This window comes from Pyrus communis, chromosome 8 (genome assembly GCF_041283825.1).
Source record: "Pyrus communis isolate YQ-2024b chromosome 8, ASM4128382v1, whole genome shotgun sequence".
Classification (NCBI taxonomy): Eukaryota; Viridiplantae; Streptophyta; class Magnoliopsida; order Rosales; family Rosaceae; genus Pyrus; species Pyrus communis.
The window spans coordinates 16,686,592-16,712,643 of record NC_142572.1 but is presented as its reverse complement, the minus strand read 5'-3'; the positions used below and the strand labels follow the sequence as shown (position 1 = coordinate 16,712,643).

The window sequence follows — 26,052 nt, the reverse complement described above, 5'->3', positions numbered from 1 at the left end:
ATTTTATGTTAAGCATGTTTATTGAAATGTTGATTATCATCTCGTTATTTTGTAAGGAATTAATTGTTGGCCTATATTGAGCTATAGTTTGATATATCGTATTTTCTATGAAAACCATGAACTGGTAGACTATCTGATGGATGACGATTGGATGCTAGAACATGTTTTAGAAACCCCTCTTTATAGTATAGACGATGGATGACTTTATACTATGAAGTGGTTATTTTTTAGAGGTGTAACTATTTGTGCGTACCTAGTGGACACTATGCCGCCTGGGGTGAGGATCTGGTGTTGGCAGTTAGGCCGGGAGAAATAATCCCTAGCTACAGGCTAAGGGACATGGAGCAGGCATTGGGCCGGGAGTTGGTAATCTCTGGCTACGGGCGCAGAGACCACGGTGCTGGCATAGGACCGGGAATTATATTTATTCAGTGATCTTACTAGCAGCACACCACGCTTACGAGACGATATGTGAGACGATTGATATTTTGATTTCTGCGATGTTTTTCGGCGATATATCTTTTGAGATGTTTTTGGCATGCTAGGGTTTTCAGTAAACCTATCACTTATTATGCTAGAAGTTTTCATTATTAAAACTTGGGGGTTAGTATGTTCACAACTGTTTTCGTATTATGTATGTATATAAACTTGGTCCATTCACCTTTGTTTTGCGCCCCCATTCAAGTCTTAGAATCGAGGCATACAATCTCGGCATCAAGGCACTTCAACATCGGCATCTTCGAGCCGTCTCGGTGTAGGACCCATTCCTTTATTCATTCAATTTTATATTATTTCTTTTAGTGTTCTAATTAACTGTATGCTTTGAACACGTTCCTAAATTGTTAATTCATTGTATTTCAAATCATAACCCTTATTTATTTCTTATTCTTAGCTTTTGTATCAATTAATGGCTTTCGTCACCCTCGGGTGTCGGCCAGCACGTGTCTATCTTAGTATTCGGGCAATATCAAGGTCGGGGCGTGTCATTTTGTATATGCTTCGAGATCTCATGTGCCAAAAATCGCAAAAAACAAACATTCAAAGATCAAGTAATGGTACAAAACTTTTTGACAGTTATAAACGAAAAATCACAATTTAACAATTATTTTAACTCCGGTTTTGATGATTTTTTACAGCTACCCTCCTTGATCCTATATGAATACAATGAACTAATTTGATCGTTAATTTAAAATATATATACAAGTGGATACCACAAAATATTATGCCATGGTTAATGAAAGTATGAATAAACTCTTAAGTGTTAGTGAATTTATTGTTTTGATGGGATACGCATTCTACGAAACTAGTTTCAACGATCCAACCGTCAAACATGTTTGTATATACTTCGAGATCGCATACACCAAAAATTGTAAAAAACAAACATTCAGAAATCAAGTAACGGGACAAAACTTTTTGACGGTTATAAAACAAAAAATCACGATTTAATGGTTATTTTAACTCCAATTTTGATTATTTTTTATAGCTACACTCCTTGATCCTATATGAATACAATGAATAAATTCGATCTTTAATTTAAAATATTTACATTAGTGGATACCACAAAATCTTATGTTATACTTAAAGAAAGTATAAATAAACTCTAATTATTAGTGAATATATCGTTTTGATGGGATACGCATTTTACGAAACTAATTTCAACGATCCAACTGTCAAACTTGTTTGTATATGCTTTGAGATCGCATACGCCAAAAATCGTAAAAAACAAACATTCAGAGATCAAGTTACGGGACAAAACTTTTTAACGGTTATAAACGAAAAATCACGACTTAACGATTATTTTAACTTCGATTTTGATGATTTTTTACAGCTACACTCTTGACCCTATATGAATACAATGAATGAATTCGATCTTCAATTTAAAATATTTACACTAGTGAACTTAATGAAAGTATGAATAAACTCTTAAGTGTTAGTGAATCTATTGTTTTGATGGGATATGCATTCTACGAAACTAGTTTCAATGATACAACTGTCAAACATGTTTGTATATACTTCGAGATCGCATACACCAAAAATTGTAAAAAACAAACATTCAGAAATCAAGTAATGGGACAAAACTTTTCAACGGTTATAAATGAAAAGTCACGATTTAATGGTTATTTTAACTCCAATTTTGATGATTTATTATTGCTACACTCATTGATCCTATATGAATACAGTGAACTATTTTGATCGTCAATTTAAAATATTTACACAAGTGGATGCCACAAAATCTTATGTCATGATTATCGATCAAAATTGAGGATTTTGTAAAAGGAATAACATGCAAGCTTTGAGTTCCATTGGCAAGGTTTAAACTTTTGAGAAAGGCTTCACAACCTTGAAAACAAAAACTCTTTCATTTTGCATATCCTTACACATTTAACATTTTGTAATAGAGTAATAGTGTATGGATGTTTGTTTATTAGACTCTTATTTTCGAGTGTAGATGTAGTACTTAAACGACAAATGTGTTTTAATGTTTTCAAGTAATATTTATGTGGCAATGTGTGGTATGTGCAAATTTAAGAAAAAAAAATATTTTTCGTAACGGGTCATAACGGGTCGCCTGTTAAAGACCCGTTAAGATAATGGATGAGACACAACACGACCCGTTAAGATAACATGAGTTACGCGAAAACGATAGACACGACCCGTTTGCTAGACCTAATTGCGTGGCACCTCATAAACTCATCCTTAAGAAAGATGCAAGAGAGGAAGAAGAAAACACGAGGGAAGACCATCAATCTGTCGCTTCCAACCGACACCGGTTTCAAAATATTAAAAAAAATAAAATCTATGTCGCTCAGAACCGACGCAGGCTTTAAAATATTTAAAAACAATAATTAGTGTCAGCTAGAAGCGGCACCAATACTTTATGTCGCTTGAAAGCGACACTATTTTTTTTTAAGCCACACCATTATTTAAAAATTATTAAAATGTATGTCGGTTATAAGCGACATTAAATGTTTACGTCGGTTAAAAGCAACATAGACAATTTATAATGCTTACAGGCAACAATAAATTCGACGTCATGTTCAGTAGGTGTCGCAAATGTCTTGTCCGCCACTATATTATATTAAAGCGACATCACCCAGTGATACAATAAGTCCATTTTGTAGTAGTGACACACACATATGACTGATTCAGCAATCGATTCCCGAACTCCATGGTAGGTAATTTTTATTCAGATGCCAGGGCTTGGAAAACTGCACACGTACGAAGATCGATCGATATCTGCACTTGCTTGAGTTAATACATCTACTAATGGGGTAGAAAGAGAACGGTAAGGTAATTACCCAAACACTCCCCATAGGGCTGGCCCTTAGGTGTGCGAGGTGTGCGACGGCACAGGACTTCCGACTTTTGAGGCCTCTAAATTTTAATCATCTTTTGTGAAGGTTTATATATCCGTCAAACGCGGGAATGTCAAACAAAATTGTGCTCGGCAAAGTTGCCAATTGTTGTTTTCTACTCCCATCTCTCATGGGTTCGAAACCCTGCACGCCTTCATCTTTGTTTATTTTGTTTTTGTTTTCCTATTGGGGTAATAAGGGTCTCTTCTGCCATATTGGGCATGTATGGGGGTTCAAATTATACTTGGCTTCTGCTTCATTTGCACTATGCATACTTCTCATCCAATTTATAAATCCCATTTGCAATCAAATTTTTGCAAGCCATGCCGTTAATTTGTTAGTTTCCCAAATTAGAAGGCAACTAGTATCAAACATTGGTGAATGAAAAGTTCGAAAAGGCACCGAATTTCATTAGTTTGCTTAGAAGGGTATCCTATAGGATGTTTTGTTGTAGTACTGTAATCAGGAAATATACGCTTTACAAAAACTGAGATTTACAAAGTTGGTACTGATCACTTTTCTCCTAAATAATTTATCATCCATAGATGATGAGCATCACTGTAGTTGGTAGAGAACAAGAAATAAAAATATGGGTGTGTGTGTGTGTATGTTGGTACTCTACCAACTCAATTCAATTACTTTTCTCAGTTTCTCCTCATCTGTAATAAAATTTGTCAAAAATCTAACAAGGGTTTCTTTCTTAAACTAAGTTACTATAAAAAATAAAAAAAAATAAAAAAAAACATCAATGAGAGCAATAAACAGACTGTCAACAGGTTGCATTCATAGAATATCCACTGTTGTATAATTTTGCAATCAAAGGAATCAGAAAAGGTGGTTGAGTGTACCTTCTGTAAAGATTGAAGAACACAAGGGTTTTACAGTAAAGCTTTGAAGAAATGAAGAACACAGAGAAGGATGAATCTCAGAAAATGCAGAGAGAAAGAGATCTTTTCTTATTGATCAAGTTACTTACAATACAAGAGAGAATCGGTTTTATATGAGTTATTACAAAGCTTGCTCACTAAGGTACAGTAAAAGATAACTTGTCTAACAACCTCGTTAATCTAATGACAAGTGGCATCTTTTGAGCCTTTGATTTCATCACTCTTACACCTTCAAAATCAAACTATCGTTTTGCCTTGCATTATTGCATTATTCCACTATGAAGCTCCCAAAATGTCGAATTTGTGAAGATGGAAGGAACGTAACAGCTAGATGACCAAAATTGCGAGACTGCATTGTTCTGCTTAACAACTCACAATAATTAACACAAGGACCTACGAAGTCTATCATACTGATATGGAAGAGATCTTTAATAGAATGATCACAATGAGAAATTTATTCTCAGTGCACAGTAAGATTAAGAGAGAAGAGAATGAAATGCAATCATGACATGTCCCAATTCCGATATTCTCCGAATACTAGGATAGGCACGTGCTAGCCAACACCGAGGATGACGAAAGCCATTTATTGAATGCAAATGCTGAGAAAAATGAATAAATAAGACTTATAAATTTAAGGGTAAATTACACAAAACTACCTCAACTACGATACTATCATACCTCATCTTTTAAAATTGACAATATCATACCTCATCTTTAGATTTGGTCCAATGTTATACCTTCCGTTAGCTTGGCGTGAATTTTTCAGTTAAATGCTGACGTGACTTGATCCGGGACCCACCTTCTATTAAAAAATTAATAAAATATTATTAAAAACCACAAAAAAATCATTAAATATTTTTTACATATTAAAATAATAAAGAAAAGTTAAAAAAAAAATAAAAAAACCCTCAGTTCATTCCCTTCCCCCACCTTCTCTCTCTTTTCCCCAATCTTCATCTTCTTCCCCCTTCTTGCAACCCAGAAAAAAGAACAAAAAAGAAAAACAAAACCAATTTGTCTTCCCCCCGCACCCACCCTCAGTTTGTCTTCCCCCTTCCCCACACCCCCCCCCCCCAACCCCCTCTTCTCCCCGTACCCACCCTTGCACCCACCCTCTGCACCCAACCTCACACCCACCCTCTTCCCTCCATACCCATTCCCCCCATTTTCTCCGCGCCCAAGTTCTCCACCCCCGTAATCGGCCTGGCGAAGGTTTCCCGATTCCACCTCAACAGGATTTGAGTTTTTTTTTTTTTTTTTAGGTTGCAGGTAGTGGGTGCAAGGGTGGGTGCGGAGGGTAGGGAAGACGGGAGAGGGAAAGAAAGAAAGGGGGGTCGAGGAAGATGAAGATGGGTTTTTTTTTTTCTTTTTCTTTTCTGGGTTGCAGGTTGGGCTCAGGTGGGGGAGAAGAGGGGGTTGGGGGGGGGTGGGGTGGGGAAGGGGGAAGACAAATTGAGGGTGGGTGCGGGGGGAAGACAAATTGATTTTTTATTTATTTTTCTTCTTTTTTCTGGGTTGCAGGAAGGGGGAAGAAGATGAAGATGGGGGAGAAGAAAGAGAAGGGTGGGGGGAAGGGGACGAACTGAGGGTTTTGACTTTTGATTTTTGATTATATATATATATATATATATATATATATATATAACTTTTCTTTATTATTTTAATATTTAAAAAATATTAAATGATTTTTTTTTTAGTTTTTAATAATATTTTATTAATTTTTTAATAGAAAGTGGGTCTCGCATCAAACCACGTCAGTATTTAACTGAGAAATTCACGCCAAGCTAACGGAAGGTATAACGTTGGACCAAATTCTAAAGATGAGGTATGACATTGTCAATTTTAAAAGATGAGGTATGATAGTGTCGTGAGACCCATAGTTGAGGTAGTTTTTTGTCATTTACCCTAAATTTAATTATGAACAATAAGCACTAAAGGAACATGTTCAGAGTATACAACTAACTAGAATACCAAGGGAAATAATATACAATTGAATGAATAAAAGAATGGGTCCTCCGCTGAGAAGACTCGAAGATGCCGATGCAGAAGTACTTTGACGCCGGGATTGTATGCCTCAATTCTAAGTTCTGAAGGGGGTGCAAAACAAACATGAGTGGACCAAGTTGATATATATATATATATATATATAGTAAAACAGTTATCAACGTACTAACCCCCAGGTTTTATGAAACCACATATATATCATGATAAATATAGGTTTTTCGAAACCTAGCATGCCGTACAATGTCTCAAATCATAACTTGTATATATAATAATCATTGGTGAATGTCCAATAACCCTCAGGCCCCATGCCGGCTCCCCGTCTCTGAGCAAACAATCAGAGGAAAATACATTTCAGGCCCTATGCCAACTCCCCGTCCCTGTGCTAATAGCCAGAGGAAACACACTTCAAGCCCTATGCCAACACCAAACTGTCGCCCGGGACGGACTGAAAATTATCCCTACGCCCCGTAGCGGAATAAGGACCACTAGGTAGGTACAAAACCATTGAACATACATATATTGAAAAGCAACTTCATAGTATAAAGTCATCCATCATTTATACTATAAAGAGGTGTTCTAAACATGTTCTAATTATCATATCATCATCCATCGGATATTCTATAAGAACAAGGGTTATAAGAACAATAGTAATAATTCAAACTAGCCTCAGTAAGCATGTTATCTCATAAAACGTTTCATAAAACGTTTCATAAAACATAGTCATCAAATCATGCTTTTCATGTATGCATTTCTACTATTAAAACATGCATTTTTGAAGAGGTCTACTCACATATACTTAACCGCCGAAGAGCCACGCAACTAACGGAGACAGAACGCCACAATTAATTGTCTCTACACACATAAAGGGTACATTTAGTTAAACTCTACTCAAACGATTGAATTTGGAAAAAAAAAAGACTTCAAAAACAGGTCCAGGACGTCGAAATTAGCCCAGGAGAGATCTTGAACGAAAACCCAAAAAGTCAATGGTCAAAATCAACGTTGACCAATCAAAGTCAAAGTCAACTTTGATCAACGGTCAAACATGGTCAAAGTCAGCGGGTCTAGGCTTAGGTGGATCCGAGTTGGGCTTGAGCTTTGGGCTTGGGTCCAAAGGGATTTAGGCTTAAGGCCTGGCCCAAAGGAAAAAAGGGTTTAGGGTTTTAAGATAAATGAAAATAAAAAGGTTATTGGGTTTGGGCTTCAAGGGGTTAATAGGCTGGAGGGCCTAGGGTTTGGGCTTAAATGCAAAGGCCCGAAGGCCTACTCCTACACGGCCCTAAGGCCTTAGCCTCTAAGGGTTTTGGGTTTGGTCCTAACTAGCCTTAGGCTGAAGGCCTGGCCCAGTAGCCATTTGGGTTTTTATAAAACGAAATAAATAAATATAAATAGATTAAATGATTTGGGTTGGGTTTAAAAGGATAACGGGCCTAAAGCCCGAGTTCTTAAGAGCTTGGGTTAGTAAAGAGGGCCGATGCTAAAGGCCCAAAGGCCTGGTGTGGCTGCTGCTCACTGTAGCTAACCATAGAAGAACACCAGAATTTGAGGTTTTTTTGTCGAAAAACTGAGCCAACTTTAAACATCTATAACTTTGTCAAACCTCAACGAAATCAAGTGAGACAAAAACGAAGGTTGTAGTACTCGATGAGACAAAGAGAATGGTACATCGCACGACATCTAACGCGCTGTGGTTTGGCAGGAAAACGCCTCGAAAGCCTCGGAGGTCGCTGGAAACTGGGTAAAATTCAAATTGATATAACTTCTTCAATACTAAACGAAATTGGGTGACTCAAAAAGGAAAGTTGTACTACTTAGCGGGATGAAGAGATTGATATGGATGTGTGTATATATGTATGGGTGCGTGTGTGTGTTCTTGTCGGAAAGAAGAGCACCGAGAGGGAGAAAGATAGAACTGAGACAAAGAGAGCTTGGGGAGAAGGAGAGAAGAGAGAGAAAGGTGAAAGGCTTGGACCCGAGGAACAACAAACAAAAGGTGGGCCCCTTGGGCACACAACAATTTTAAAAGAGAAATATCTAGCCCAAGATGCAAATTTCCCGAAAATACCTCTTTTGTTCCGATAAAATCGGGACAGAATGTTACAAATCAAGTATCAGCAATGGAGCTAATAAGATATCAGAAAAAAGATAGAAACGTAAACACAAAATTGTAAGTGATATATATAGCTTAGTTGTAACCGTGGTTTCTTGTAGACCTAGCCATTCGGTAATTCAACCAGCCCTTTTTTTTATTAAAGCATCTAATTGTTTGTATGCAGACTTTAACAACTTATCGACACATGAGCCGTTATCAGTATTCTTGAGGCTCTTGCGTACATGATATAAACATGAAGAGTTCTTCGTGGTAGCTGCATATCCTGCACATGCAATATTGACCTGTAAATATTCATGACCACTAGTGGTCAAAGTAGTAGTACCTCAATTGGTCTTACACATGGCCCCAAAAGCCAATTCAACAATCAGCTTGACAGATAGGACGACATGTAATAGATGGTTTTATCCAAACAGATTTTATATTTATTTTTTAAAATGAGATGATTCAAACCTCTTCGTCTGCCAGTTTGCAACAATTTGAAATCTAATTAAAAGAAATAATCCATCAGATGTATTGTTTTATATTAGCAACCATTGAAATCCAAACCCCATCGCACAATCAACATTCAATTCGGTGTTGAAGAAAGAAAACAAGGAATCACCCTCTCGCGATTGAATTAGGACTTTCATCTCCTTATTATTATTAATTTTTTTTTTGTTCACATTCACAAGAATTGAAATCAACCTAATGTCCAGTACGTTGTGAAAGGGGGAGAGAACTTTTAAACTACTCTAACCTACGGAAAGAGAAATTTAAATTTGAGTCTAAAAGTGTATGCACACTGCATAGTTTTGGAAATATTATTTTCTACTAAAATACACACACACAAACTATATATATTATGACAATTTTCGGCTCCATACATGTAAGGAGCCATGCATCCTTCCTCGAATGAAAATGTGGCAACATTTTATTGTATAAATTTCATAATCGGGATTGTTTTTTTATTTATTTATCATTGTCTAAAGATCATCTCTAAAAAAATTTATTCAATTTAAAAACTGTTTAGTCATTCATAAGTGTCGGATAAATCTAAAAATGGTCTTTAAATAATGATAATTAAGAATGGATGCGATTATGACATTTGTATGATAAAATAAGGAATAGCTTGATGTAAATAGAAATTGGATTATTTCAATAAAATAGAATAATGGAGAGACGTTCAATAAAGGTTATTTGTTGTTGCGTATCACGAAAATTGAGGTATTTGACTTTTGAATTTGTTCGAGTTAATGTAGCTTTGATTTATGTCAGTTTTGGGACGATGTAACACATATATCGTTCGAGTTAATTGTAGCTTTGGTTTCTCATGTCAATAAACTACAATTATCATCGTATTCATGCTATTTTTTTCCACTTCACGATAATCCATATCTTTTAGGTCCGGGTTCTGCCACACAATAAGAGGAGATTTGCACCGAATTAAGGATAATAGAAACAGCTGTATGTGAGAGTTGAGAAATCAATCCAAAATCTCATCATTTCACTCTGCATATTCAGTTTAATAACCTCGAAATATATACATAATGCTGCCTGAATAGGATGGCTGCTTCTTGTAATTGTATATTTTAATACTCTTGCGTACCCCATGATGAAGAATTGTGCAGGACTGTAATACCGTGTTTTTAAAATGAAAGCTTAATTTTATTGAGGATCCAACAACCAACAAATTAACAAAAGAATGAATATATCGATGACAGAGAGATCTATGATATCCCAGCAGGGATTTAATCAAACACAAACAAATATTAAAAGATGGAGTATATGGTAGCCATTTGCCCCCATACCCTTGAACTATCCATAATTTATTACAATTTACATTTCAAAACAGTATAATTTAAAGAATAATGACTTGTCATTATCTTAGGGTAACAATTAATCAGTATTTTCAGCATGCCCGTTGGTTGACCCTACTTGGCGCCTCCTCTTCTCTTCCGACAGTAGTTTAGCAAACCTGAAAATTATAGTAATTAAGTTACAATTTTTCACTAATCACCAATTACATATATAAATCTTTTGGTTTAATGATAAATATTTTACCTTATAAGAGCCTCTGCATTTGTCTCATGCTTAGTAGCCTCAAACCTGCCACTGTCCAAATTAACCCGAGAAACTGGTTTTTTCAATAGCCCTTCACCAACTTTCACAAGATTGGTCAAATTCTTCTTTGTGGCTCTATCCACAGAAGTTATTGTCCCCATAAGGGTATCATCCTACGTTTGGTATCAGAAATGATATCAGTTTTTTGTGTCTAAACAACATTATTCTAAAAAAGTTATACTGATGAATCTATGGATAAAATGCATTTCGGATGACGAGTTCAGTACCTGAATTCTAAGATAATTTTCTTCAGAATGAAGGGCTTGGAAAGCTGAAGAAAGGTGAAGATCAACCATATCGGCACTTGCTTGACTGAATACATTAATGATTGGGGTGGAGCCACCGCTGGTTAACCAATTCAACAGACCCCATTTCGCTGCAGAGCGTGCATGGTATTTCATTTCAGCTTTTGATGAACCAGTTCCTAATGATATCACTAGAAATCTCCCATAGTCCATAGGTTTCATAGGAAAGACGTCTGGATTTGCCTTCCTTATTTCAGTTGTAACTTCACTAACAGCAAGAGAAGTCTGCAAGGACAAAATGTTTTAAGTTATTTTTTTATAATCCTGAAGTTTACTTTTAAAATCAATGGTATAAATTGACAATCTGGTAATATAACTCCTCCTATCGCATATACCGGATTATTTGCGGCCACGCCGCCATCTATAAGGTTGAATTCCCTAGTTCTGCCTGCAGCGTTCTTGGTTTCAAAATAATGAGCTGGAAGATAAGTTGGTGCCGCTGAGGTTCCAATGCATATGTCAGAGAGTAAGGCATCGTATGATGGCTTCTTTTTCACCTGCCAACAAAAATAAGCATATCATATTATATTACAACATATATGAGTAATTTGCTTAAATAATTTTTAGACATGAACAACTTTTACAATATTTTGACGTATAGAATATTCTGAATATTCTGGACAATACTGAAATTTTTCGAATTAGTTAATATACTAGAAAGACGGTAAATTACCTTAAAGCTGGAGAAGATAGCTGGCTGGAGATTCTTGATGTCAAATGTGGGAATTACAACATTAGTCAATGTGTCGTGCAGTTTTTTGTTGCCCAGCCTTTCCCTAATCAAGCGATGCAAATACTTGCCATTGTATTTTGGTCCTGCTAGAGCCTTGATAATCTTTGTCGTATAAGGAAAAATTGGCCAACTGTCGTTTAAACCATTAGAGCAAAAATTATTATGAATATCCAAAATATAAAAAATTAATTAAGTGGACATAATTAACATGTAATTAATTAAGCATGCATTACGTGTTTTGGGGGAAGATTTTAGGACATTGATTTAAGTAGAAGTCTATAATATCTTTGGCAGCGAACAGTGGGCGGTTATTCTCGTTTGGGGCTGCGAGCATAGCAGTCACAAGACCACCTGTGCTTGTTCCTGCAATCACATCAAAATAGTCAGCGATCCTTGCATCTTCACCATCCAGCTTCTGCAGTACCACCAATGACATTAATCTTGTTAGTACTTAATTGGGAAAATAAATCACTTAACACAGATGATAAAGTACTTATTTATACTATTATTAAGAAAATCCTCATTGTCAACTTTTTTCCCTTTTTTTCCTATTTTACCTTCATTTTTATGCACACTATTGACAAAAGGGAGGGTAAAATGGTAATTTTGTACATTTTGACAAAATGACAATCATACCTATCTTTCTATTTTTCCCTCACTTTTGATACACAATATTTACATGAGGAAGACAAAACAGTAATTATATAATATTAATATGAACTTATTAAAAGAAATTGTTCACACACACACAAAATGTGTGCTCTCTGCTAGTATATTTTGACAGAAAATCTTATATACCTGAAGTTCAGATTCGAGGAAAGCAAGAATGGTTGCCGGAAGGAGGCCTCTTATTCCGCCCCCATCGATACTGAGAATTGTGACTATCTTTCCAAATACTGTGGGGGGCTCTACTCTACCGTTTCTTTCCATCAGAGCAGTTAGAGAGAGAGAGAGAGAGAGAGAGAGAGAGAGAGAGAGAGATTTCTGAGTTATGCTTTGAGAGTAGTAGTCTTGGTATTTATAACGCCAGCTTTCGCACGTGCATGCGTGTTTCTGCATGATAACCCATCTTCCGGGAAATATGCATGCAACCTTCCCTTAGATAAATTTCCAACGTGTGGATAATAACCCATGCTGAATTGCTCAGCCGGTCCTTCAGAAATTAGGCGAATTAATTAATTATAGCTGTATTTAATTGACTATTTTAAATGTAGAAGTCGGGCTGATGATTAATTCTAGTCTTAATAGTATCCAAACGTAACACAACAATCCGGCAAGCTCCCATATACGATTAGAGAGAGGACCGACTCCACAAGAATTGTAGAGGAATTTCCACACAAAACTTCGTAGCTAATTCACGAGACTTTTTGCTTATGATCCAAATTATTTTATAAGAAAATCAATAAAATTACAATGGATAGCCAATTAATTGTAGCAAATAAATAAATTGATTGTAACATTTTTATTGTATTAATATATTTATGCACGCAATAAATAGACGGTTTGTAATACTTTATCATTTTTGTAAAGTTCGATGACCATAATCTCCTCCAAAATTTTATGAAGCCAATATCCAGCTTGATGAGGCTCTTGCGTATGTAATATATTCCTGCATGCAATATTGACTTGTAATTACACATACACCTCTTGAGATTTTTTTAAGCTTTCACAAAACCCTCTCAAATTTTGAAAGTAACAGAAATACCCCTTGATGTTTCAAAATCATTTCACGAACCCCTTCCGTTAGGGTTTCATAGTTTTATGGTGACATCAGCATAAAATAATTTTAAAATTAACCTTGTATAGCTATTCCAGTTAAGAATAAGATATCCCACACCTATAACAAAAAACCCCAATTCACCCATCTCTTAAGTTGAAGACTACATCTCCTCTGCTCGGCACTTCTTCGAATGGTTCATCCATACAGTGTATGGTTCGGTGATGAATTTGTGTTTCCCAGCTCAGCTTTCTCTTCTGAGATCTAGGTTTGCTTTGCCCTTTTTTTTTTTTTTTTTTTTTTGAGATATTTGTTTGCTTTGCGTTATAATTTTTACTTAATTTTGTGTTTATTGTGCAGTTAAGATTCTTTTTTTTTTTTTTTTTTTTTTTTTTAAGATTAAATTTTTTTTATAACAAGAGTGAAGTGTGAGGGTTAAAAAGTCAGAACATTGGCACTTTTTAGGTTTATAGGTTAAGGTGGACCGACTTTTATATTTTTAGGTTTACGTAAGTAAATAAAAATGAACGTTGCCTTCTCAAGTATTTCTTCATAACCATCTTGATGCGTTTGCATGTGGTCAAATATTCTAGTAAGTAGGTGTTTTTTTTATTTTTTATTTTATTTTTGTGAAATAGTGGGTAGCTGTTGGGTTTTCACTTATGTGTTTCTGGTTCGAAACTTCTCATCTTCTAAGTTATTGTAATAGTTTCGAACTTTCCCTCTTTCTTTTTAACTATAATAAAATTTTAAAAAGTAAATAAATAACCTGATGTGTCTGCTATGAGGTGTAAATATAGTTCCTTGAGAAACTTTGCTTATTTTTTCCAATATTTAACTGATCATGGACGTATATGTGGCTGCAACAAGATTTTGTCTCAACCGCTGCCAAGGTCATTTAATTATCATTAGGTTTATGGTGTGCGCGTCAAACAATCTTGTTCGTTTTTCAACTCATTATACTGATCATAGATTTTTAGTTGATTGAGTTTTATTTTGACTGATGCAAAGGTCTTTTCATTTGCGTGCTTAATCATGCCTTCGGATTATGTTGCATATTTTGATCTTTATCTCTAACTGTTGGGTGATATAACATTGCAGAATTCTTCAAGTTTTTGGCGATTATGTGCAGTGATTTCAACGAAAAAAAATATTATTAGTGTTTTTATATAATAAGCATCGTCTAATCAAAACTTGTAGACAAACACCATTTTAAGCCCGTAAGGGGGTTTATACGTAATTAAACCTGCACATATAGCCTCATGCATAAATGGGAACAATTATAGAGAAATGTTAAGGAGACTCTTGACTTTTTGTGGACTTTTTTGCTACCTCACAGTCAATCACCGTGCTAATATTTTAAAATATTGTGAGAAACATACGATCACAGAAAACTCATGGAGAGTCTCACTTTTGACAGAGTTTTATGAGTTTTTCTCTTAATTATATATTGGATTTATTCAAGGTCATGCTGCCGTATTTTATTAATTCAGTTCAAAAAACAGAAAAAGCGATTGAATTTATTCGATATCAACCAATTGGTCTTTATATATGGCAGTAGCCAATTCAACAATACGAGGTTGACAGATAGGATAATATGTAACTTTATCCAATTGTGCTTCAAATTCTTCTTTTTAAAAAGTCAGATGAATAGTCATCGCTCAGTTTGCAAATAATTAGACTCTTAACACGTGCCTTGAAAAAAACAAACCAAAACAGCCAGATGCTGTATTAAATCAAACGGTTGAAATAATCCAAAACCGTGAGCAATAATCAGCCTTTCAATTCGGGGTTTGGAAAAAGGGAACAAACGAATTAATCTGTCGCGGTTGAAGGATATTCTGATCCTTATTTAATTGTTTGGGTTTGATTATTCAAAAAGACAGGTCTAAACTTCGTTTTGGTCTAAATCAATTAGGGTGGACATGAATGTGCTTCTTAGGGTAGGGACAAATGCTTTCTTCCACACAAGAAGAATATCGAGTTTCGTCATCTGTCTAATAAGGATGTGTTTGTTACATCGGATAATTTCAGATTGGATTAACTTAAAAAACTAAGCTGGATTGATTTAGACTAGACTAAATAAGATTGACATAGTAAAGCGTTTGATATAATATCTAAATAAAAAGCAGGGTAATAAAAATCAATAAAAAAAGGATCCAATTTGAACAATCACAACAAATTAATTCCATACAACATCATAAATTATCTAACCCACAATGAAATCCTAAATTGCAAAGTACCAGAAGGGGAAATCACTAGGTAGAATATATCAATGAAAATCAAATTCGGGTTTTACTGGGATGCAAATTAGCCGTACCTAGTGCTTGGTTAGGCGCCTCCTGATTAGGAATGGACAATCGTTATGACGCACAGGTAACCGCGGTTATTTATCCCTAACCATTTATACTTATACCCGCATAACCGTTTACCTGTTAGGTAATTGCCTAAATGATTATACCCATACTCATAACTGTTTATAAACGGTTAACCATACCTATAACATCTATTTAACCCTAACCGTAGTTTACCCATTTTTTAACCCATTTACCCTTTTTTCTCCTATTTACATGTTTTTTTGAACCGTAACCGTATACAACTTCAATAATTGAAATAAGAATTTACGAATGATATTTTTAACTGTTATCAATCAAGGTAATATGATATATTTGCTAAGAATTGATTTGTTACTAACAAAATACCTCTCATTACTTGAGCAAGCATATTGGAAAGAAAATTCATATATTTTAGACATATTTTTCTTTTATACCCAATCAAGTCTTCAATTGTAACATCCTCAAGGTAGTCATTATCTTAGGTTGAGGATATTATAATCAATATGCACCAGGACTGAATGTTATAAGCACCAGCACTGGAATAACTAAGCATTAGCACTGGATGTTATAATCAACATGTAAATTCTATGGAAAGTGAATGTTGTGATTTAGCTTAGCTTAGGTTTTTGTTTTTTGTTACTTTGTTTTTTAATTTTATGTATATATTAAAATAAATGGTAAATGGGTACCCATTTATAACTGTAGTTAATACCCATAACCGTCCATATAAATTTCACGAATAAACGGTTACCTATAACCGCAACCGTGAAATTCGAATGGGTAACTGTGATTACTCATAACCGATGGGTATTTGCCCATCCCTACTCCTGATGTCCCTGGTTTTCTTAGGGAGTCGCCTCCTGATGGCCCTAGTTTTCTTAGAGGTGTTTTCATTCCTTTTATTTTTAATAATATTTTCTATGATTTCAATTATGAATATGCATAACTAATTCCTTTTGCTAGGGTAAAGCCTTGAGCCTTAGCATGAATATGTAATTTTTATTTAATTGCTTATGATTGATTCCATGTTTGCTTTGAATTATTAATCACCGTGATTAAAACTATCTAATTATATTAATGCTTGATCACTATTAGGATCTTTAGAAAAGTAATTTGATGCAATTTTGGTCGGAAGGTTCCCTGAAATTGGCGCTGGCTTCTTGTGATTAATAATTGTGATTTCACTTAAGATGAACACCACTTATTAAGGGTTGTATGGTTTTTCAAAGGGTTTTCATAAAGTATAATGAGTCTCTCATGTTCAGATTTGATTAGAACGTCCAGACGGGCTGTATGTTAAATATACGTTCTATGTTGGAGGTTCCAAGTAGAATATAAATTAGGAAAACCTAACCTTCAAAGTGGCATGTGTGGATCATAAGTAATTGGTAAAAATGCATAGGATTTCTAGGTGATGGTGGAACCCTAGTGCTTTTATGAATTGGTATTTAAAACTCTTTTCTTTTATCATATTTGTTTTTAATTAAAAGTCGTTTTTAATATTACTCAAGTCTAAAATCTCTTTTCTCAACTTTTAAGTTGAAGTATTTAATTAGGAATTATTTTTGCATAAATTATCCAAATAGTCCTTGAGGAGAACAACCTTGCATGAGCATCTATACTACAACATCCTTGTATTCTTGTAAGTATTTCATATGTTTTTATCCCTATTTTTGTAGGTAGTAAAAATCTTATCATTTGCCTTTTCAGAGTGAATAGTAAAGTATGAAAGGATAATACGAGATTGATTTTTGGGCTGCTAGAGCAATTGCCTTTTTAGAGTGAGTAGTAAAAGTGATTGCTTGTCATCGCCATTTCCCTTCCTCAACGGTAGGATAGCTCTAATGTGGGGGGCAAAAATGAAAAAGCCTGAATAGATTTCAAATTTTTACACCAAAATTGCCTTCTCAATTTTGATTGATGAAATGTGACATCCCACATCGCTCAGGGGAGTGATCCTTAAATGTATATTCCCATCCCTACCTAGCACGAGGCCTTTTGGGAGCTCACTGGCTTCGGGTTCTGTAGGAACTCCGAAGTTAAGCGAGAAGGGGGCTAGAGCAATCCCATGATGGGTGACCCACTGGGAAGTTGCTCGTGAGTTCCCAAAAACAAAACCGTGAGGGAATGGTAAGCCCAAAGCGGACAATATCGTGCTACGATGGTGGAGCGGGCCCGGGAAGTGATCCGGGCCGGGATGTGACAATTGGTATCAGAGCCTAACCCTGGCCGTGGTGTGCCGACGAGGACGTCGGGCCCCTAAGGGGGGTGGATTGTGACATCCCACATCGCCCAGGGGAGTGATCCTTAAATGTATATTCCCATCCCTACCTAGCACGAGGCCTTTTGGGAGCTCACTGGCTTCGGGTTCCATAGGAACTCCGAAGTTAAGCGAGAAGGGGATTAGAGCGATCCCACGATGGGTGACCTACTGGGAAGTTGCTCGTGAGTTCCCAAAAACAAAACCGTGAGGGAATGGTAAGCCCAAAGTGGACAATATCGTGCTACGGTGGTAGAGCGGGCCCGGGAAGTGATCCGCCCTGGGCCGGGATGTGACATGAAAGGTAATTTATTTTTATACTGATGTGTTCTAATAATTAATTATTTTAAGAGAATAGTTATTAGCATTCAAAAAATCTCATTTACACTCCTCACAAATGTAGTTTTCTTTCTAATTATATAAAGTTTAGAATGGAAAATCAGAGTTTTGAAGTGTCAGTAACAATTCCCAATTTTAATTCCAGTATAAGTTTACACTTTATTAGAGTTCAGGTTTATTTTTTTTCATTCGATTCTTGATGGTAAACACTTGGGACAGGCCTATTTTTTTGGGCATGTTTACTTTCCAAGTTATCAGAATAAGGATATGGAGAATTTGGTATGAAATAAACAAACACATGTTAATCTCATTTCTCATTGATTTTTTCACTTTTTAGGTATGAGAATACCCAGATGCATTTATGTTTTCCATTCTTTTGGTTCTAGCAAACATAAGGATGTGAATGATATCAATTCCTTACAAATTCATTTTTTGGTAAGTGAAACAAGCTTGGTCTAAAACTATATTAATAGAATTTTGGTTGTCAACTAAATCTCTATGAAATTATTATTCTAACCATCTAATTAAAACTGAAAAGAAAAAAAAATATAAGCAATTTAGCAATTACAAACCACAAATTATTTTGGTATGTAAACCTCAGAACCATGTAATAATAACATAATCGGCCACCTCACTTGCCTCTAACCCACCTGCAAATTATGTAGGCTTTTCCTCTCCTCCAAAACCCTAATCGCCCTCTGCCAGACCCATCACCCAACAACTTCTCCCACATCCTCTGCGTTTTCCCCCATGACCCCTCTATCGCCGCCCCCTGCCTCTTTGACCCATGAACCCTAGATTGGAGCACCTCCCACCATGAATCGGCATCCAATGTTCTGAAGGTATGAGCCTCGTTATTTAGTCTTTGCATCTTATGCAAGGTTGGAGGAAGATATTTTTAAGCATTAAAAATCTCTTGCAATTCGTTAGATGTGTCATTGAAATACATATATTAATCATGATTTATCACTCCTTGATTACTTATTTTGTTGCATTCGATTGTTTTTACCCTTTGTTGCAGGGTTTGGTTTCATCCAAGTAGAGTTTCATATTATACAACTTTTGGGAGATGTACTAGGATTTGGATCCCATCCGGATCCAAACTATGGGAATTCTAGAGATTTTCACATCTTAGCCATTCATCGTACATCGTGCAGTCAGAAATCATTTGACTTTTTTTTATTTAAAAATTAAACACAAATAATATCTGATGAAAACTGGCTACATGATGTACGATGAATGACTATGATGTGAGTATCCCTAGGATCCCCACAAAGGGGATCCGGGGAGGATCCTCATCCGAAGTACTGAAGTTAGTGATGATTTTAGTGTTGCATGTAATAATATCTTTACAAATTATTATAAAATTTTGAAATTATTGCATAACTCACAAGTTTGGTTTTATTTCACTAATGTTAGTAATTGTTTTTCATAAGTTCATGTAACTCATACCATAATGGAAAGAAAATTGAATTGCACACGTATAGCGTTTATACCGGTTGCTAGTGTTCATTATGTTTCCTTTCTTAATCCAATGACTACTCATTCTAATTTCTTCTTATTCTAATTAAGCATACAATAAGAGAACTTCCCTCCTACACATGCGCATTCCTTGCGCATCAGTTGATTTAAACAAATCTCGACCTTCCATATTTTTTATTTTAAATGAAAACGAGTCGCTAAGATTTGATTTGTTCAACTGATGTCCATGTGGCTCATGTGCGGTAGCGAAACTCCACATACAATAATACTGACTGAGCAAAAGGGCTTTAACTTGGGCTTTAATAAAATAAACAAAAAATTTTGACCCAAAAAAAAAAAAAAAATAGAAAAAGAGGAAAACCAAGCAAAGCCCAGGTCCATACCGTTACTTGGGGAAGAGGTTCGCATCTCCCCTAGGAAAATTCCTGTTTCTGTAGACCCTTCTTTTTCACTTAAACACTTCTCCGTACAAATCGCCAAATTTCCTCCCGCCATGGAAAGCCTCCATCCCCAACACCTTCCCTCTTTTCCCCCAAACAGAAACTAATCATTTCCCACCACAATCCCCAATTCCCCAAATGTTGCTCCGCCTCTGTTACACAACCCGCCGCCACTGCCTCCACCTCTTCCCCCACCACCACCGTCATCACAATCCCGCCCGCTTGTTTTCCTCTTCCGCTTCCAGAAACGCCGACGAGCCCCCCAACAATCTCAAGAATTCCGACCAAGTCCCGCATCCTCCGTCTGTTATCCACCGCCGCTTAAACCCTCTGTATTCTGTCCCTGGCGCTTCCGCTCTCCCTCGCACCGCCGCCATCGCGCTCTCCGGCGCTCTCGCCTCCGCCCTGATCGCCTTGTACGTCGTCGTTTCGACGGACTGCGACGACAAGTCGTCGAATCCTGTATATAACGGAGTACGACATGCCGTCCTCAAATCCACCGAGTCGTTCAGGAAGTTTCTCCACCACGCTAAACAGACCGGCGTCGCCGCCTCCGTTCTCTGGCACTCTCTCAGCTCCATTTTGTCCTCTGCCAACCACGAGGTCCGCTCCGGCTTCGAGCTCCGGGTCGCTGCGTTCCTTGCCGATATTGCCGCCGCCAATGCCAGCCGAAGGGCCGCCCTTGTTGGGGCTGGAGGTGGCGCCGTTGTCGATTGGCTGCTCGAGTCGGTGGCTGTCCCTAGGGATGGGTGTGGGACCCAGGCCGAGTCGGCTAGAGCTCTCGCCTTCTTGATCTCTGATCCTAATGTGTCCGCCGCCGTGCTCGGCAGGCCCGGCGCTGTTCCCAATCTCTTTAGGTTCATTTTCTCCTGCCAGCCTCATCCGTCTAAGAATGTAAGCTTTCTCCATTCTTCTCTTGAATTTCGTTGATTTTTTCGAATTAGGAAAAGTTTGGACCCTTAGCGTTTGCGGCATTGAGTTCGTTTTTCGTTATGAACACTGGCATTGTCTTTCTATTGAAAATTCTGTGCACTAGGATAGTAACCGAGATCAACATGACAAAGACGATAACTTTCAATAGGGAAATGCTTTGAGGCAATTTCCAGTGAGCATGGGTAGGATCCTTTGTGCCCCATTTTAATTAACATCACTCGACCTTCATAACCGAGTTTGTTGATGAGTTTAGTTCTGTTTTTAGTATTAATCAATGGAATTTCTGTCAGAGCAGCGTGCAAGGCGTAGTTCACTTGATGTTTCTGAAAATTTGAAAGGGAGGAGCATGCTTGTAGCTGCCATTATGGATATCGTCACAGCCAACTGTGATAGTTTAGAAAAAGTGTCCTTGAAGCCATTCCTGTCGGCGAATGCTGAAACGCAGGATATAGCAGCTGCCATTCAAGTTATTGAAGAAGGTGGCATGCGTTTGGACGAGTCACATGAAAATGAAGATGACGAAGATGGTGACAGTGGAATCAAGGGGATTGGTATTAAAGTTCTCGGGGGTACATCAGTTTTAGGCCTATCAAGAAAAAATGGAGTTGTGAAGCTGGGAAGTGCTGATACTAGTGAGTTGGGATCTGGAAGGGTTAATCCTCATAATCTTGTCCTGCAAAATATGCATGCCAGTTCTCTAGCACAGAGTAATCTGTCTTCTGCTGTTGTTCCTGGCCTCTGGGATGATTTGAATTGTCAACATGTTGCTGTTCCTTTTGCTACATGGGCATTGGCAAACTGGGCGATGGCATCAGAAGTGAATAGGTCACGAATACAGGAACTGGATGCAGATGGGCAAGCTATTATGACTGCTTTAATGGCGCCTGAGAGATCAGTCAAATGGCACGGAAGTTTGGTGGCTCGGTTGCTATTAGAGGATCAGAATCTACCCCTGAACGATTCAGTTTCTGATTGGAGTTCCAGTCTTCTTTCTACTGTTTCTCAGGCAACTAAAAACGAAGACATTCCTTTGGCTCGGGTGGCTTTGTCAGCATTCTTGATTTCTGTTGAGAGGAGCCCTGAAGCGCGGAAGATAGTGATGGAAAAGGGTCTTCATCTGATAAGAGACATTGCGAAGCGAACGATGAAGCATAATGATGTGCAAGAAGCATTGTCAAGGGCATTGGAATTGCTTTGTTCTGGGGACTTGCATTTACCTCTTGAAGAAGGCCAAAGGTGGTCTGCTGTATTACTTTGTTGGGTGTTTGGAAAACCTTCTTCTGACACATTACGTTTGTCAGCGATAAAAATCCTTTCTAGCATTCTCGAAGACTATGGACCATACTCTGTACCCATTTCTCAGGGATGGTTAGCTATTCTACTTACTGAAATTCTCACTTTGAAAAAGGCATCAGTTAAAGGAACCCCTCAGGCTAGATCTGTGAATGTGAAGGTCAGCATTCTTATTTCCTGTTTGGAAATTCTTTTGTATCTTTAAGAATGTTGCTTCCAATTTTTCTTTATGCTGAAACCACTTCAATTTCGTTTCTCTCATCTAGTTTTGTTTAGAATGTACATATTGACCTGAATTTTTCTTTTGCAGACACAAATTGATCAGTCAAACATGCTTTTTGCTGCACAGACTTCTAATCAGTTATTGGCAGCTGTTGTTAATCTAGCAGGAAATCAGCTGGGAACAACCACTGATTCTATTGATACATTTCCACTGGCAGATCTTCTGTCCGCTGAACCTTTTTCTGGGCCATTTAAAACCCTAAAGAAAGATAGTTTGCCTAAGGTTAATGCGGCAGATTCTGCAGTGGCAACTCTGAAGGGAATCAAAGCACTGACTGAAGTTTGTGCTGACGATTCTTTATGTCAGGAGAAACTAACAGATTTTGGAGTCTTAAGTTTGCTGAGACGGTTTTTGTTATGTGATGATTATGAGAAATTTGCTGCCATAGAAGCGTATGATGCTTCTAAGACGCTTGAGGCACAAGAGCGAACCTCCTATGTTTCTAAAGAGTCATCTATTCCAGATAGTAATGGTCAATCTAGTGTCCAAGTTCCACCCACAGCTCACATCCGTAGGCATGCAGCGAGGCTCTTGACTATTCTTTCAATACATCCAAAAGTCCAGAGAGTCATAATAGCAGATAAAACTTGGTGTAAATGGCTTGAGGATTGTGCTAACGGTAAGATCTCAGGTTGTAGTGATCTTAAAATTCAAAGTTATGCTAGAAAAACACTTATAAATATATTTTGCGGACGCCAAAGAGATTCTGCAAATGGTGATGTTCCCAATGCTGGTATTGCAAATGGAAACAAAAATTGCCCCCGTTATGATGACATGATATTCTTAATCAATCCTGAACTTCCCCATTGGAATTGCCCTGAAAAAAGTGACCAAGACACAAGTCCAAGGGATGCATCCTCTTCGGATCAAGTAAATTCTGTTGAGAGTGTGGATAAATCTGTGTCCAGAATTTCAGATGATGTTAACATATCCAGTTCTATGGATGCATCTCGTAGTAATGCAGCCACAAGGGAGCCTCTGCTGGATATTGTTTTTGTCCATGGCCTCCGTGGAGGCCCTTATAAGACTTGGCGCATATCCGAGGACAAGTCATCCACCAAGTCTGGCTTAGTAGAGAAGATTGACCAGGAAGCGGGAAAGCTAGGAACATTCTGGCCAGGTGAATGGCTTTCATCTGACTTTCCTCGAGCTCGTATGTTTACCCTTAAATACAAGGTTTGTTCTTGTGATTGTTGTATTAAATTTATTATTTTCTTGTAGGCTGGTCCCCTCATTGGCATCTAACTCTTTATCTGAATGTTATATGCAGACAAATCTAACACAGTGGTCCGGTGCTAGCCTGCCTCTTCAGGTCAGTGCTTTTTGGTTGACAGGAATTGGTTTCTATAGGGTGTTAAGAGCATTCTCTTCATTGCTAGTGATTCAGATTCTAATGACTTCAGGAGTTTATTGATTTGTAGAACATATGAATCTGTGCATGACTTAATTTTAGGCAATGATCTTTGGTTTCACCAACAAGTCATGTTTGAGCCTGTAGCTGATCTAGATGTTTTTTAGCTCCTTGCAGTTTCCAATTGTCTTCCTTTGTTTTTGGATTGTGCAGGAAGTTAGCTCGATGCTGTTAGAGAAGCTTGTTTCTGCAGGTATTGGGAATCGACCTGTTGTTTTCGTGACTCACAGGTCTGTACAGTGTTGCTTGTGTGTTCAAATCTATCCCACTGATGTGCCATTTTCGGTTTAATCATACAGTAGCCATGACATATATTTTTTTGTCATCACACACACACACACATATAAAATGCACTCTCTCTCTATTTTTTCAATTTCGAGTTCTAACTTTGACCGATTTAAGGATGTCTTTGAGGTCTTGTGTGTTGTCGGAGTTTTTTGTATCCCCGAAAAAACAAAACAGAAGTAAAAGAAGCAGGTGCTGCAGACGTTTTTCTTTTAAATGAACTTTCTGGTAAACACCAAATGTGGTACACAGTCTCACAACCAAAGGATATAGTCTTTTATTGTGTCTTCCTTTTCTCAACTTCAATTTAGTGCAGTAAATAATGCAACCAATCTTTCTCTTTATTTTGGTTCACAGCATCCTTTGTTTTTTGGGAGAACTAATAAAAAGTCCCTCACAAAACTCTTTTTATTGAAAAACACTTAGTCAACTTTTCTTATTATTAAGAACATGTATTGTATTATAAGGACGAAAAACAAAATTGAGTTGCCCTTCATGAGATCCTTAGTAATAAAGAAAGTGTCCTTAATAATACAAAAAGGTGTCCTTGATGATAAAGAAAGTTGTCTACGAGTTTTTTAATAAAAAAAGGTTTTGCTAGAGGCATTTGATTGATTTTCTATTTTTTGGGTAAACAGTTCATAGCATCCTTTTATTACTAAGTTTTTATACAATATAATTTATAGATGATTCTATTTTTTAATGCAATAATCTACTAGCTTTCTCTTGTTTGCAGCATGGGAGGTCTGGTTGTCAAGCAGATACTGCATAAAGCAAGAGCAGATAATATCAATAACCTCGTGAAAAACACCATTGGAGTTGTACGCACCTTTCTATAATTGAACAATTCACCTACAAGGCTGTTCTTCACCTGTTTATTATCATTTTCTATATGAGAACTCTAGTGTTTTATGCTCGCTTCAGGTTTTCTATAGCTGCCCACATTTTGGAAGCAAACTAGCTGACATGCCTTGGAGAATGGGATTTGTGTTTCGCCCAGCACCGACTGTTAGTATATGATGTTTACAACCTAAACGTTTTCTTCCCTATAGTATCAGATCGCTGGTTCTGAATGTTTGGACCAGCAAATCTTGCTGTATTGATGTTGATAGAATCACTTCTTGATGTTTCGTAGATAGGGGAGCTAAGAAGTGGATCTCCAAGATTAGTAGAGCTTAATGACTTTATCCGTCAGCTTCACAAGAAGGGGATGCTTCAAGTCCTCAGTTTCTGTGAGGTACCTCTAAAGTTTTGTGGTGGTGCTTGTGTCAATTTGCGATTTTGTGAACTTGTTAATTAGGTAATGACTCCTTTTGCAGACCAAGGTAACTCCAATTGTTGAAGGTTACGGCGGATGGGCCTTCCGGATGGAAATTGTACCAATTGAATCAGCATATCCTGGATTTGGCGATCTCGTTGTAAGTATGATTGCAAACAAATGTGGATCACTAAAAAATCGGTTAGGTCATCTGCCTAAAAAAATGATACTAACAAACCCTAGACTATGGCCTGCTTTGGTACTGAGGTGATTCTGAAAAAAAAACTGGTATAAAAAAAAGCTGGGAGCTGTTTTTGTGTTTGGTAAACATTCAGCTTCAGCTTTTTTTCACAGTTTTGGGTGAAAAAAAGCCAAAAACAAGAAGCTGCAAAACCCAGCTTTGAAAAACCGGCTTTTTTTCACATCTATTTTATATAAAAGTTTACCAAACACTATAATGCTGCTTTTTTTTTTTTTTTTTTTTTTTTTTTTTTTCCAAAGCACTTTTACAAAAAAG

The 26,052-nt window shown here is 37.0% G+C and overlaps 2 protein-coding genes across 3 annotated transcripts in view; one reads left to right on the top strand and one right to left on the bottom strand.

Moving 5' to 3' along the window:
• Positions 1-9,982: 9,982 nt before the first annotated feature.
• LOC137716880 (patatin-like protein 2) lies at positions 9,983-12,505 on the bottom strand. The gene is made up of 7 exons (XM_068456237.2): positions 12,297-12,505; positions 11,732-11,913; positions 11,439-11,628; positions 11,101-11,262; positions 10,688-10,990; positions 10,401-10,573; positions 9,983-10,314 (listed from the first exon to the last, which is right to left on the bottom strand). Exons 1-7 carry the CDS (start codon positions 12,426-12,428, stop codon positions 10,236-10,238), a joined length of 1,221 nt encoding a protein of 406 aa, XP_068312338.2. The 5' UTR covers positions 12,429-12,505; the 3' UTR covers positions 9,983-10,235.
• A 7,546-nt stretch (positions 12,506-20,051) lies between these two features.
• LOC137716879 (uncharacterized) overlaps positions 20,052-26,052 on the top strand; it is a 47,410-nt gene continuing 41,409 nt past the window's right edge. Inside the window, exons 1-9 of one of the 2 annotated variants that reach the window (XM_088698609.1) lie at positions 20,052-20,966; positions 21,301-22,458; positions 22,609-23,757; positions 23,852-23,893; positions 24,146-24,185; positions 25,014-25,098; positions 25,202-25,285; positions 25,413-25,514; positions 25,597-25,695. In XM_088698609.1, coding sequence (XP_088554735.1) covers positions 20,211-20,966; positions 21,301-22,458; positions 22,609-23,757; positions 23,852-23,893; positions 24,146-24,185; positions 25,014-25,081 — 3,213 coding nt within the window. In that variant the 5' untranslated portion in view covers positions 20,052-20,210 and the 3' untranslated portion in view covers positions 25,082-25,098; positions 25,202-25,285; positions 25,413-25,514; positions 25,597-25,695. Of the gene's footprint in view, positions 20,967-21,300; positions 22,459-22,608; positions 23,758-23,851; positions 23,894-24,145; positions 24,223-25,013; positions 25,099-25,201; positions 25,286-25,412; positions 25,515-25,596; positions 25,696-26,052 lie in introns of both variants that reach the window. The other variant, XM_068456236.2, reaches the window with a different exon arrangement.

What these genes read in the sequence shown, in the direction of transcription:
- LOC137716880 (XM_068456237.2), bottom strand. Translation starts at nt 12,428, where the DNA reads ATGGAAAGAAACGGTAGAGTAGAGCCCCCCACAGTATTTGGAAAGATA. An exon ending in AAAATCTTCCCCCAAAACAC is followed by an intron (nt 11,629 to 11,731) that starts GTAATGCATGCT and finishes TTTAAACGACAG; the next exon opens with TTGGCCAATTTTTCCTTATA. An exon ending in AATGCAGAGGCTCTTATAAG is followed by an intron (nt 10,315 to 10,400) that starts GTAAAATATTTA and finishes TATAATTTTCAG; the next exon opens with GTTTGCTAAACTACTGTCGG.